This window comes from Lissotriton vulgaris, chromosome 3_1 (assembly GCF_964263255.1).
Source record: "Lissotriton vulgaris chromosome 3_1, aLisVul1.2, whole genome shotgun sequence".
Lineage (NCBI taxonomy): Eukaryota > Metazoa > Chordata > Amphibia > Caudata > Salamandridae > Lissotriton > Lissotriton vulgaris.
In genome coordinates, this window is record NC_141689.1 from 1,312,090,803 (window position 1) to 1,312,102,065 (window position 11,263).

Here is an 11,263-nt window from a genome sequence, read left to right on the forward strand (position 1 = left end):
CCAGGGCTGGTTACATGGTGTTTGGTATAGATGGAGTGATCAGGTAAATGTGTATGAGTTATGTTAGTATTAAAGAAATGAAATCGCTGGATTTCCGTTTTCCAAATGTATATTTACAGCAAAGATCCCAGAAATAGATTGGGCTTACGGGAAGTACTGTATTGTTATGAGCAAGTGATCATTCCAAAGTGGGCAATGATTGAATGGCCATGGAGCTCAAGCATACGATCACCCGCTAGACGTGAATTCTCTCACAAGAGACAAAGGATCGCTTAGGATCTGACGCCAATCTTTACCTTAAATTTGATTTCTTCAGACAAGAGACAAAAGATCAACTGGACATGAAGCCTATATCCAACCATCCTTTTGTCTGTCCGTTCAAAGGGGGGCTTGGGGGAGGGAGCCGACCGCCGGGAGGTCCCCTCCCCCGGGCGGTTTGGGAGGGCTGCGAGGGGTTCTTTCCAGAAGTTGCCAGAATGTTCTAGTTTTTGGGCTGGTCTAGTAGGACCAGCCAGCCCAACTATAAATGTCCCAATTCCCGCCTAACCGCCACCATTTTAGGTTTGGTGACCTGGTGGCTAGGAGGGCTTTTAGCTTTTTTGTGAGAGAGTGTCTTGTGTGTCGGTGAGACTCTTTTTCAGTCTTTAGTGGTTGTGCTTATTGCTTAAAACTTACGATATAATGGAGGATGCACGAGTCATCGAGGCGATGCGTCTGCTGGCGGATGCCGGCCGTTTGGACTTGCTCGCAGGAGGCGGGCAGGCTAGGCCCCAACGACAGGCTTCAGCTGGTGTGGTGGCCGCGGTGATGGCATGTTCGTCGCCGAAGAAGAGACGCCCGAGTCAGGTAAACGAGAGGGGCCGTTCCCGGTCCAGGAAGCCGGCCTCCCATAGGATGGTTCGGGGGGAGCCCGGTACGGCAGGGGCGCCGGAAAACCAAGGGGTTTTGAGTGTAGGTGGTGGTGAGTCTTCCCTAGCTCCGGCTCCTCAGTTGGGAGTTGTGTCTGGGGCAGGGGGACCTCCGGTTCTGGTGAGTCAGGTGCAGGTGTCAGGGAGGAGGGGTAGGGGTGGTCGGGGCAGAAGCAAGAAACGCTCCGCTTCAGACCCACTGGTCGAGCGGCGGGGGCAGCCTGCGGAGGGGGCCTCTGTGCGCGGTGGGCGTAGGGGTTCGGTTCAATTTGTGTTGCAAGGTACAGAGCGGGAACAAGTTGAGCATGTTGCCCATGACGCCATGTTGGTTGTTGACGAATCTCAGTTTGTACCTGAGGCTGGGCAGCGGATTTTGTTAACCCCTTCAAGGCGGCTTTCTTGCGATGTTCATTCGAGGGAGGGTTGTGAGGTTGATGCGGTCAGGCCTCTGGCTAGTTTGTCTTCTGGTTTCATGCCTAGGGGTGGTCAGGAGGTTGTTGGCCGGGATGCTGATGCGGGTGTGGATGAAGTTGGGGGCAATGTGGGGAGCCCGTTATTGTTTTCGACGCCGGGCTCGTCGACGTGTGAAGTTGTATCTGTGGGTGGTGGCTCTAGAGGCGAGGGTGAATGGGCCCAAATGGGCGAAGGAGGCTCGTTTTGTGGAGCAAATACGGGTTTTGAACATGTTGATGGTTTGCGGGCCGAAGGTGGGGTTGTTCATATGGCGAGCGGTGGGACCTTTCAGGCTGGTTTGCAGGTCCGTCAGCCAGTTTTTGGTTTGGGTTCCGCGGCCTTTGGCGCTTCCGTTATGGGTTCAGGAAGATTCCATGCTCCCGGTGTATTGAGTGCGGGGGGTGTAGCCTTCCAGGGCACGTTGTTGGGTCCGGATAAGGGCTTCGGCCTGGTGAGCGGCGGGCCGGCACAAGGGCCCAGGAGTACAGCTCCTCGCTTATCTGGGGCTTCTGGGGGTCCTTATTTTATGTGTGGTTCCCCTGGGTGGGAGCATTTTGGTGCTGCGGGGCTTGCGCAGCGTAATGTACAGAAGGAGGTTGCAGGCCAAGAATCGCTATCGAGGGCCTTTCGTCAATCGTCTTCTACGGCATTGGCGCCTGATAATTTAGATCACAGTGGGGACGAAGAGGTGGTGGGTGGATCTCCGGTTCGGGAGGCACCGCGGAGGTCAGAGGCACGAGGTCGTTCTTTGGAGCGGGGTCGGAGTGTGGATGTTGGTTCAAATTGGAGGGAGAATGTGTCTGGTTGGTTTGTGGAGGGTAGGAATCCTAGCACACCAGTCCAAACTTTTGCTTTGCAGGAAGAGGTTAGGCGCGGAGTTCCAGACTTGGCAGGGCGCAGACCAGTCCCATTTCGCCAAGGGGAAGTGAGGAGAGTGCCTAGCGCGGCCCTCTCTGTTCCACCGAGGGATCCCGCCGCGGCCAGCACACCAGGGTCTGGCGTGACCCCGCTGGCCCCAACGAGTAGCAGGTATAGGTGGCAGGCCTTGCCGGCGGCTATGGAGCTGCAGAGTCAACGCACAGGGAGGTACAGGCGCGTACAGTCTGCTCCCCCTCCTGGAGTTTCAAAATCATTTAAATGTACGGTTGTTGATACCGGGTTGGGTAAGACCCGTGGTGATTTGTTGCATACCAGTGTCGATTCAGTTGTGTTGGACTACGATGAAGAGAGTCCTGAAGAAGGTGAATTGCGGGATCCGGAAGGGGGGGTGCCCTCTCATCCTTCTCGTAGTGTTTTACAGGCTCCAGTGGTCCAGAGTCAAGTGCAAGGGAGAAGAGAGCACGGCCCATCGAGTAGGGCGCCTCGCAGACCGGATGCATTGACCTCGGCGCCACGGGCGGAGCCATCAAGAGTGGTCTCTTTGTTGCCAGGTGAGCAATCAGCCACACAGGCCAAACCTATGATGGTGTCTGTGGGTACAGGTGGTGAAACCGAAGTGGTTATTGGTGATGGCCGTTTGGTCAAAGGACGTTACGTAAAAGACACTGCAGTTGGTACAGATGATGTGGTAGACGTTACGAATAAAGTTGAAAGTGGTGTTATGGCTGGTGCTTCCAGCAATGTTAAAGAGCCAGTGGCCAGTAAAGAGTTAAAAATCAAAAAATTGCCTTATATGGGGGTTACGAAACCGTTAGGTGCTCATTTAATGTTAAGCACCAAGGAACGCATTTGGAATGGTGAGTATGTGGAACTCCTTAAGCTACTGCACCGGAAAGTCCGGTCTAAAGAGGGGTCTAAGGAAGAGGAGTTTGATCTGGCTAAACGCCCTAGAGTGCCTTTGAATATTGAAAACTGGACAGCTGCATTCTTGATTTATGCCAGTGTATATTGCGAAAAGTTCCCTGAGCGCAGCGTGTCCCTTTTTAAATACATGGACGTCATCCGCAAGGCGCAGATCACCGGGGGTGGTTTTGCTTGCTCCCAATATGATGAGGAATTTAGGGCCCGGATGGCTTGGGATCCCGAGGCTAAGTGGGGGGAGCTGGATATGGACTTGTGGCAGCATACAATGGGGTCAGCGTCAGGGGGGAAAACCATTTTCACGGCCAGTGGTTTGCCGTTAGTTTACCGGCCCTTTCAGGGGAAGCCCACCCGGGGTGGGGTGGGGGCCACTGCAGCCGTGCAATCGGGGTCTGGTTTCTGTTGGGAATTTAACAGGGGCTCCTGCACCAGAGAGTATTGTAAATTTAAACATGAATGCTCAGGTTGTGGTAGGAAACACCCGTTGTCCAAATGTTGGGACAACCAGCCATCGGAGAGCCCACATGGGAAGCAAACGTGTTCAGGACCTTCAAGTACGACCTCACAGTTTTCAGGGGGAAGGGGATACAGAGGTGCTAAGGGTGCTGGGTCCAAGGGCTCGCACACCAGTTAAGTTAGAAAGCCTACGCATTGCTTTACATGGTTACGAAGATGAGTCAGCAAAATTTACACTTTTGGAAGGTTTTCAGTTTGGTTTCCGACTAGGTTACCTAGGCTCTCGGGAACGGAGGTGGTCTGCCAATTTAAAATCAGCTTCTGAACATGCCACAGTGGTACAAGAAAAACTTGATAAGGAGGTACATGAAGGAAGGATGGCTGGCCCGTTTCATGATTGGCCGATCCTTAACTTGATTGTTTCACCGGTTGGAGTTGTCCCGAAGAAAGAGCCGGGACAGTTTAGACTGATTCAACACTTGTCATGGCCTGAAGGGTCGTCTGTTAATGATTTCATTGACCCAGAGGCAGTGTCTGTCTCTTACTCTTCGGTTGACGTGGCCATGTCACTTGTTGTGACCGCGGGCGCAGCCGCTGAGATGGCTAAGTGTGACATCAAGTCTGCTTTCCGGCTGTTGCCTGTCCACCCGGACGATTGGTGCCTTTTAGGCATACAATTCACAGGTAAATGGTACGTGGACAAGGCTTTGCCGATGGGCTGCTCCATATCATGTGCCTTGTTTGAGTGTTTTAGTACTTTTCTGCAATGGTATTTTTCCCATCAGTCCGGTCATTCACTGGTAACGCACTACCTCGATGACTTTTTCTTTGTCGGATCCCCGGGCTCCGCGGAGTGCCAGAAGGCTCTGGACACATTCCAAGGGCTCATGGAGGATCTGGGAGTTCCTTTGGCTCCCGAGAAAACAATGGGCCCTGCCACTGTCCTCTACTTTTTGGGTATTGAAATAGATTCTGTGGTAATGTCTGCTCGCCTGCCCGAGGACAAAAGGGTCAACATGGTTGAACTACTGGATGTGATGTTGGCAAAGAGAAAAGTGTTGGTGAAAGAGATTCAAGTGCTTTTGGGCCACTTGAATTTTGCCTGCAGAGTGGTGAGAGCGGGCAGGACTTTTTGTAGAAGACTGGGCAGGGCTTTGGCAGGTCATCAATTGCCCCACCATCGTGTTCGTCTGTCTGCCGGTGTTAAGGAGGATTTGAGAATGTGGAAGTTTTTCCTGAATTCCTTCAATGGTGTCCCCTTGGTCAGAGATGTTGACTTTCAGTGGGATGTACAAATGTTTTCGGATGCTGCCGGCAGTGATGGTTTTGGGCTCTTTTGGAATGGCAAATGGTGTGCGGAACGTTGGCCTGATGAATGGTTGAATGGTGGTCGTAGTATCACTTTTCTGGAACTTTTCCCCTTATTGGTCGCTTTGACCCTGTGGGGGGAGGAGTTGGCACACAAGAAAGTGCTGTTTCGTGTAGATAACATGGCTGTTGTAGAGATAGTGAACCGACAGTCTGCCAGGGACGAACAAGTGTTAAAACTTATGAGAGTTTTCGTTCTGGGTTGTTTGAAACACGATATTCATTTTCGTGCCTTACACATTCCTGGCGTGGACAATGACATTGCGGATGCTCTGTCTCGTTCACAGTGGGGGAGATTCCGTGGACTGGCGAGGGACGCAGACAGATCCCCGACTCCGATGCCGAGTCATCTGTGGCACGTCGGCGATGTCGGGTCGTACAATTGGTGGTAGGTTCTTTGTCTGTGTCTACGCGTTCTGCGTATTCCCTTGCTTGGAAGGAATTCCTGGAATCTGGTGCTGTCAGAAGGGAGGATCTGTCGCGTCGGTCGGACGATGTGGTCAATTTTATTCTGGACCTCATGGAGAAGGGTTTAACCAAAGTAACCATTGCTGGGAAACTGGCGGGGATTGCTTTCATGGGGAAGTTGTTGTGGGGCTATACTCCGTCAGCAGGGGAAATTGGTAGAAGAATGCTTGAGGGCTGGGCCAGGGAGCAAGGGCACGTTGGTAGATCCAGGGCCCCCCTGTCTTGGCAAGTTCTTGCCAGACTAATCACAGTTCTGCCTTTAGTTTGTTCAGATGATTTTGAGGCATGTGTTTTTTCAATGCTGATGGCGTTCATGTTTTTTGGAGCCTTCAGGGTATCGGAGTTGCTGGGGTCGAAACATAAGGGTGGATTGTTTTGGAAGGACGTTTTTTGTTATGATGAGGGAGTGCATGTCTGGTTGGCCAGCTCCAAAACTGATCAGACGGGTAAGGGGAAAGGTGTGTGGTTACAGGCACGTACTCCGAAGCTTACTTGCCCTTTACTGCTGGCGCGGCGCTGGCGTTCATTATGTGGGGGGGGGGGTGATGAAGTTCTTGTTTTCCAACATATCAATGGTACCCCTGTAACAACTTATCAGTTACGAATGGTTTTGCGCAAAGCGCTACAGCACATAGGTCTCGATGGCAATCTCTATGGGACTCACTCCTTCCGTATAGGTGCAGCCACTGAGGCTTTTAACAGAGGTTGGACTGAGAGGGATATTATGCGATTGGGGCGCTGGTCTTCCAATTGTTTCCAGCGTTATGTGAGGAGCTCTGCAGAGGAGGCGCATGCGTCGTCCTCCTTCACATGATTCTAATTCTTTTTTCTTTTTCAGGATCCGTTGCTGGGCCTCGCTCCTCGGTGGTAACGGTCTGGATAGTGGGGCATTCCTTTGTGAAGTGGGCCAGAGTCCAGGCAGCACGGAGTTACTTTGGAGAACTGCTTGGTTTCAATGATCGAATGTTTAACGTTATTTGGAAGGGTAAAGGTGGGATGCTCTGGAGAGAGTTAATCCCTTGTTTGAACAACAACATGGTGGGCGGTTTATGCCCGGATATTTTAGTTATTCATTTGGGAGAAAACGATCTATGTGCCACGAAAGGTGTGGTGTTGCTACGAGCTATGAAACGTGATTTAGGCCTCATTAAGGACCTTTGGGCTGGGTGTCATGTTTTTTGGACGGAGTTGATTCCGCGCAGGATATGGAGAGGAGCTGTGAACCCTAGGGCTGTCGATCGGGCTAGGAAGAAAGTGAATTCAGAGGTGTCTCGTTGCTGTAGGAGCCTTGGTTTCAGCAGGATTTCGCACAGGGACATTAAGTTTGAGTCCGTTGAGTTTTTTAGGGATGATGGGGTTCATTTGTCCCGTGTGGGCATGGATCTTTACTTGTTGGAGCTTCGTGAGGTGTTAGCGCGGGCATTGGCTATGCAGCGTTGATTTTCTCGTTTCTCTTTCGCTTCGCGGGTTGGGGGGCAGAAAGGGAGGCGTGTCTTCCCCGCCTACCTTTCTGGGTGGCGGTATTTTTGTGTATCAGTACGGTTTTAGGCAGATTGTTTGTTGAGTATTCGTTCGAGTATTTCTTTGACAAGGGCTGGGGTATGTTGGTCATGGTTTGACCGTTCAGTTTTGTGAGGGGGGTATCTGCAGGAGTGCAGGGTCAGGCAGGGTTTATGGTTATGGAGGACCTGACCGTTGTTATTGCAATTGTGGTTTGACGAATAAAGTTTTAACGATGACGTATGTTTGATCAATGACGAAATGTTTTATTGATGACGTAAGGTTTTATTGATGACGTAATGTTGTAATGCTGTTATAATGTTTATTGATGTATTGTTGGGAGGGGGAGGGCTCAAATGTTTTAGGGGTGGGGGAGGGTTTGGGGCCTGAGTTGTGTAGTTATTTAATTATTTAGTGAGGTTTAGTTTTGTAAGGCGTTGCCAAGGTTTGTATTTGTAATGTGCACCTGTTTCCTAATAAAGCGGCCTTTTACACACACAAACAATTTTGGTCTACTTTTCTCCCACCCCTCGCCCTCCCTCCCAAGGGGGGCTTGGGGGAGGGAGCCGACCACCGGGAGGTCCCCTCCCCCGGGCGGTTTGGGAGGGCTGCGAGGGGTTCTTTCCAGAAGTTGCCAGAATGTTCTAGTTTTTGGGCTGGTCTAGTAGGACCAGCCAGCCCAACTATAAATGTCCCAATTCCCGCCTAACCGCCACCATTTTAGGTTTGGTGACCTGGTGGCTAGGAGGGCTTTTAGCTTTTTTGTCCCACCCTCCCTCCCCTTTTTTCATTACTGTTCCTTTTCCCCCCGCTGCCTCGTTTTTTCCCCATTTTTGGTGTTTTTGTTACATTCTCTTTTTAAAAGGCTGTTTTGTGGGTTACCGGTGTGCAGGGGCTTTTTCTTGTATTTGTATTCGTCGCTAGGAACAGGTGCTGTGCGGTATTTTTGTGTATCAGTACGGTTTTAGGCAGATTGTTTGTTGAGTATTCGTTCGAGTATTTCTTTGACAAGGGCTGGGGTATGTTGGTCATGGTTTGACCGTTCAGTTTTGTGAGGGGGGTATCTGCAGGAGTGCAGGGTCAGGCAGGGTTTATGGTTATGGAGGATCTGACCGTTGTTATTGCAATTGTGGTTTGACGAATAAAGTTTTAACGATGACGTATGTTTGTTCAATGACGAAATGTTTTATTGATGACGTAAGGTTCAAATGTTTTAGGGGTGGGGGAGGGTTTGGGGGCTGAGTTGTGTAGTTATTTAATTATTTAGTGAGGTTTAGTTTTGTAAGGCGTTGCCAAGGTTTGTATTTGTAATGTGCACCTGTTTCCTAATAAAGCGGCCTTTTACACACACAAACAATTTTGGTCTACTTTTCTCCCACCCCTCGCCCTCCCTCCCAAAGGAAAGGCGGAGCCATCATCGGCCCCGCCGCAGGTATGGCGGGGCGCACCAGCCCCCAACTGCTACCCGCAATGGCTGTTGCGACACCCCCCACATCGGGTCAGCATGACATGGCGGGCGCGCCTCAGCGGAGATTGAATCCCGGGTCCCGGAGTGACCCGAAAGTGATTGAATCACTTCCGGGTGACTATGGAACAAAGGCCAGGCCGGTTAGATCCGGCCTGGCCAAAGAGGGGTTAAAAGGCAGTGGAGCGTGGGAGTCTGCCTCTTTGACTCCGCGCGCCACGGCCTGCCCCTCCAGCCTCTAGGAGGCTGTTATTCTTTTTCTTATTTTTTCCCTTGCAGGGCTTCGCGATTGGCGCAGCGGATCGTAGCAGGACGTGGCCACGCGTGGAGTTTTGCAAAGAATCGGTGGCACAGCTGGATTGGGGTGTGCGGCGTGGGAAGAGTCGGAGAGAGAGCCGAAAAGAAGTTGGGAGCCGATCGGCGTTTCTGGGAAAACTGAGCCGAGTGGGTACAAGGTAATTCCAGCATGGAGCCCGGGTGTGGGCATGACACTGGCTGGGGCTAAAAGGTGAGCCATGGGCCGTGGTGCCGTGTGTGCTCTGCGCGGGTGTTGTATCCATGCAGGTGACACATAGGGGCTTCCACCATGCGCTTGATCAGTGAGCCATAGAGCCTCAGCCTCAACCTGGGGTCGGCTGGTAGTTTCGAGCCCCCGCAAACGCTTTCTCAAGGGCTGGAATGTTTCGGCACAGGATGTGCCTGCCCAGTTCCATGGGGAAACCGGTTAGCGCTGTATGCCTCTTCAAAAAACGTTGTCATTCAGTTTCATACGTTAAAGTCGATCCTTGCATATTTCGCTTTGCGCTTCAACTACAGAATCAACAATGCTGGCTTACTTGCATAATTAATATAACATCGGTGCTGCAGCCAGTGTTGAACAATGCCACTAATTAAAAGCTGTGCTTGGTGAGCTTCTTTGGGACTCTGGTTTCTCCTTGTACTGTGTGTTGTGCTATTCATGGCTGCTGCTAGAGTTAGCTCGGTTGGGTAGAGCTTCTTGCTAATAGCGTCATGGTCACATGTTCGGTCTCCGGATTGCCCGGAATTACTCCTCATTAAAATATAAAATCTTATATTTTAAAACTGGATTTAAGCTCCGGGCTATCCCTCCTGGGAGGTCTAAAGTATACATCACGTAGTTCACGAACGAGGCTCACGTTCGCTAGTAGTAGATAAAAATATTTTATAAGCTGACTAAAAATGTGGAGGTAATGTCGCAGTTCAACAGTCTCAATGCCACAGACGGCTAACTCCCACCTATTGACTGGGTCAATGTAGAAATAGATCAGAGGTATGTTGCATAGCATAGTGGGGCAACTTGAGAGATGGTATGGCAAAGCATGTTTGTTCATACTGGCATAATGCAGAAAGTAGCATAACTACATGTGGAATGTGGCATGGCAATGCGTGGTTTATATCTGGGGTAGTGTACAAACTGGCACGGTAGTGTCTGCGTCGCTTACTTAAGCTACATGTACACTGGCATGATTGTCTGTGCTTTGACTACTAGAGCAGGAGAGAGTCAGTTTCACTTGCTGCCCACACTTGGTTGGTGCAACATTGGTGTTTTTAAATTATTGTACGGGCCTTCTATAACTTTCATGTGCATTCAATCCAGCTTCCATTTGAAAGTTGCTACCATTCCGGTTTAAAGAAGGATTCCTAAAGACCGGACAATCCATTCTATAAACAAACTAGGTGTAGCTGGAGGCACGTAGGCGGCCTAGGTCAGGTCTCCCCTGCCGTCAGCCAGCCCTGCTTGTTACTAGATTCGTATGATCTATAAGTTTTGCTTACCGGCACACGTTGTTTAGCACTTGTGCTTAAAAAATATCTTGCCATCTCTTAAGGCAGGTTTTTAAGTGGACCGGGTCTCCCAGGTGTTGAGCACCGGCAGTTTGTTGTAAAAGGGGGGGGGGGGTATTGAAACGCTCCTCTGTAGGGCCCCGGACTGCAGGCACATCATGCTCACTTTCACTAGTGGAGAAGTTACGGCATGAAGACATGCCAAGTGAGCGTTGTAGGGGGAGGGGAATCCTTTAAAGAGTAATTTTGTCTCCGGATTTTCACTTTCTTTTTGAAACCTAGGAGCAGCAATATTGTCATGGTGTCCCCAGGGCGCCAAATGTTAGTTTTTTACAATATTGTATATAAGCCATGGTTGCTGCTGATTTATCTTATGCAACGAACAGCCATTGACAAAGCCAATAGTCATGACTTATAGGTATGATACTTGTAATGGATATATATATATATTGGTGTAATAACAGAAAAAACTACAAGTTGTGCGGCACACTATGCTAAGCACAGATGTTAACCACGCGCATTTGAGACTCGTGCAGGAAGCCATTAAGGGACGAGAATATTTAATTCAAAGGCAAATGACACCGTTGTGGGCCTAGTAATGAATTCAATTTGATGTAAATCTACAGGAAGTAAGCCTTTACATCAAAAAGTAAGTACCAGCAGCTTGATTCATATAAGATTTAGCACTGTTGTAGGTAAGCGCTTTACCATATGTGTGCTGGGTTAGAAAGAGGCCCATGCCCGTGTCCTCTTGCCTCCTTCCTGGAAAGTGAAGGACATTGAATCTTGAATGTGACATTCACAGGCCTATTTTAAAAAGAGCTAATTTTCATATGAACGATATTATTTCCTGGAATGTTATGAGGACCCAGTCTTCTTGTCAGAAGGGTGCTGGAAGTAACATGTCATTGTACATCCTGCTGTTCATTAAGGCAGGAGCGATACCAATGTGAAATACATAAGGGGATACATGTTGAGGAATTTTGAGGCCTCGCCTTTGAGCAGTGTAACCTTGGCTAGACCGATTATTCCATTTGCT

At 50.0% G+C, this 11,263-nt stretch overlaps 1 protein-coding gene across 1 annotated transcript; it reads left to right on the plus strand.

Moving 5' to 3' along the window:
• Window positions 1-681: 681 nt before the first annotated feature.
• On the plus strand, window positions 682-7,208 carry LOC147727815 (uncharacterized). The gene is made up of 3 exons (XM_086963694.1): window positions 682-846; window positions 2,221-2,791; window positions 6,292-7,208. The coding sequence occupies exons 1-3, from the start codon at window positions 682-684 to the stop codon at window positions 6,891-6,893; spliced, it is 1,338 nt and encodes a 445-aa protein (XP_086819820.1). The 3' UTR covers window positions 6,894-7,208.
• Window positions 7,209-11,263: the final 4,055 nt, after the last annotated feature.

Coding starts and splice junctions, on each gene's coding strand:
- LOC147727815 (XM_086963694.1), top strand. CDS start 682: ATGGAGGATGCACGAGTCATCGAGGCGATGCGTCTGCTGGCGGATGCC. Junction 847..2,220: donor AGAAGAGACGCCCGAGTCAG/GTAAACGAGAGG, acceptor TTTGCTTTGCAG/GAAGAGGTTAGGCGCGGAGT. Junction 2,792..6,291: donor AGTGGTCTCTTTGTTGCCAG/GTGAGCAATCAG, acceptor TTTCTTTTTCAG/GATCCGTTGCTGGGCCTCGC.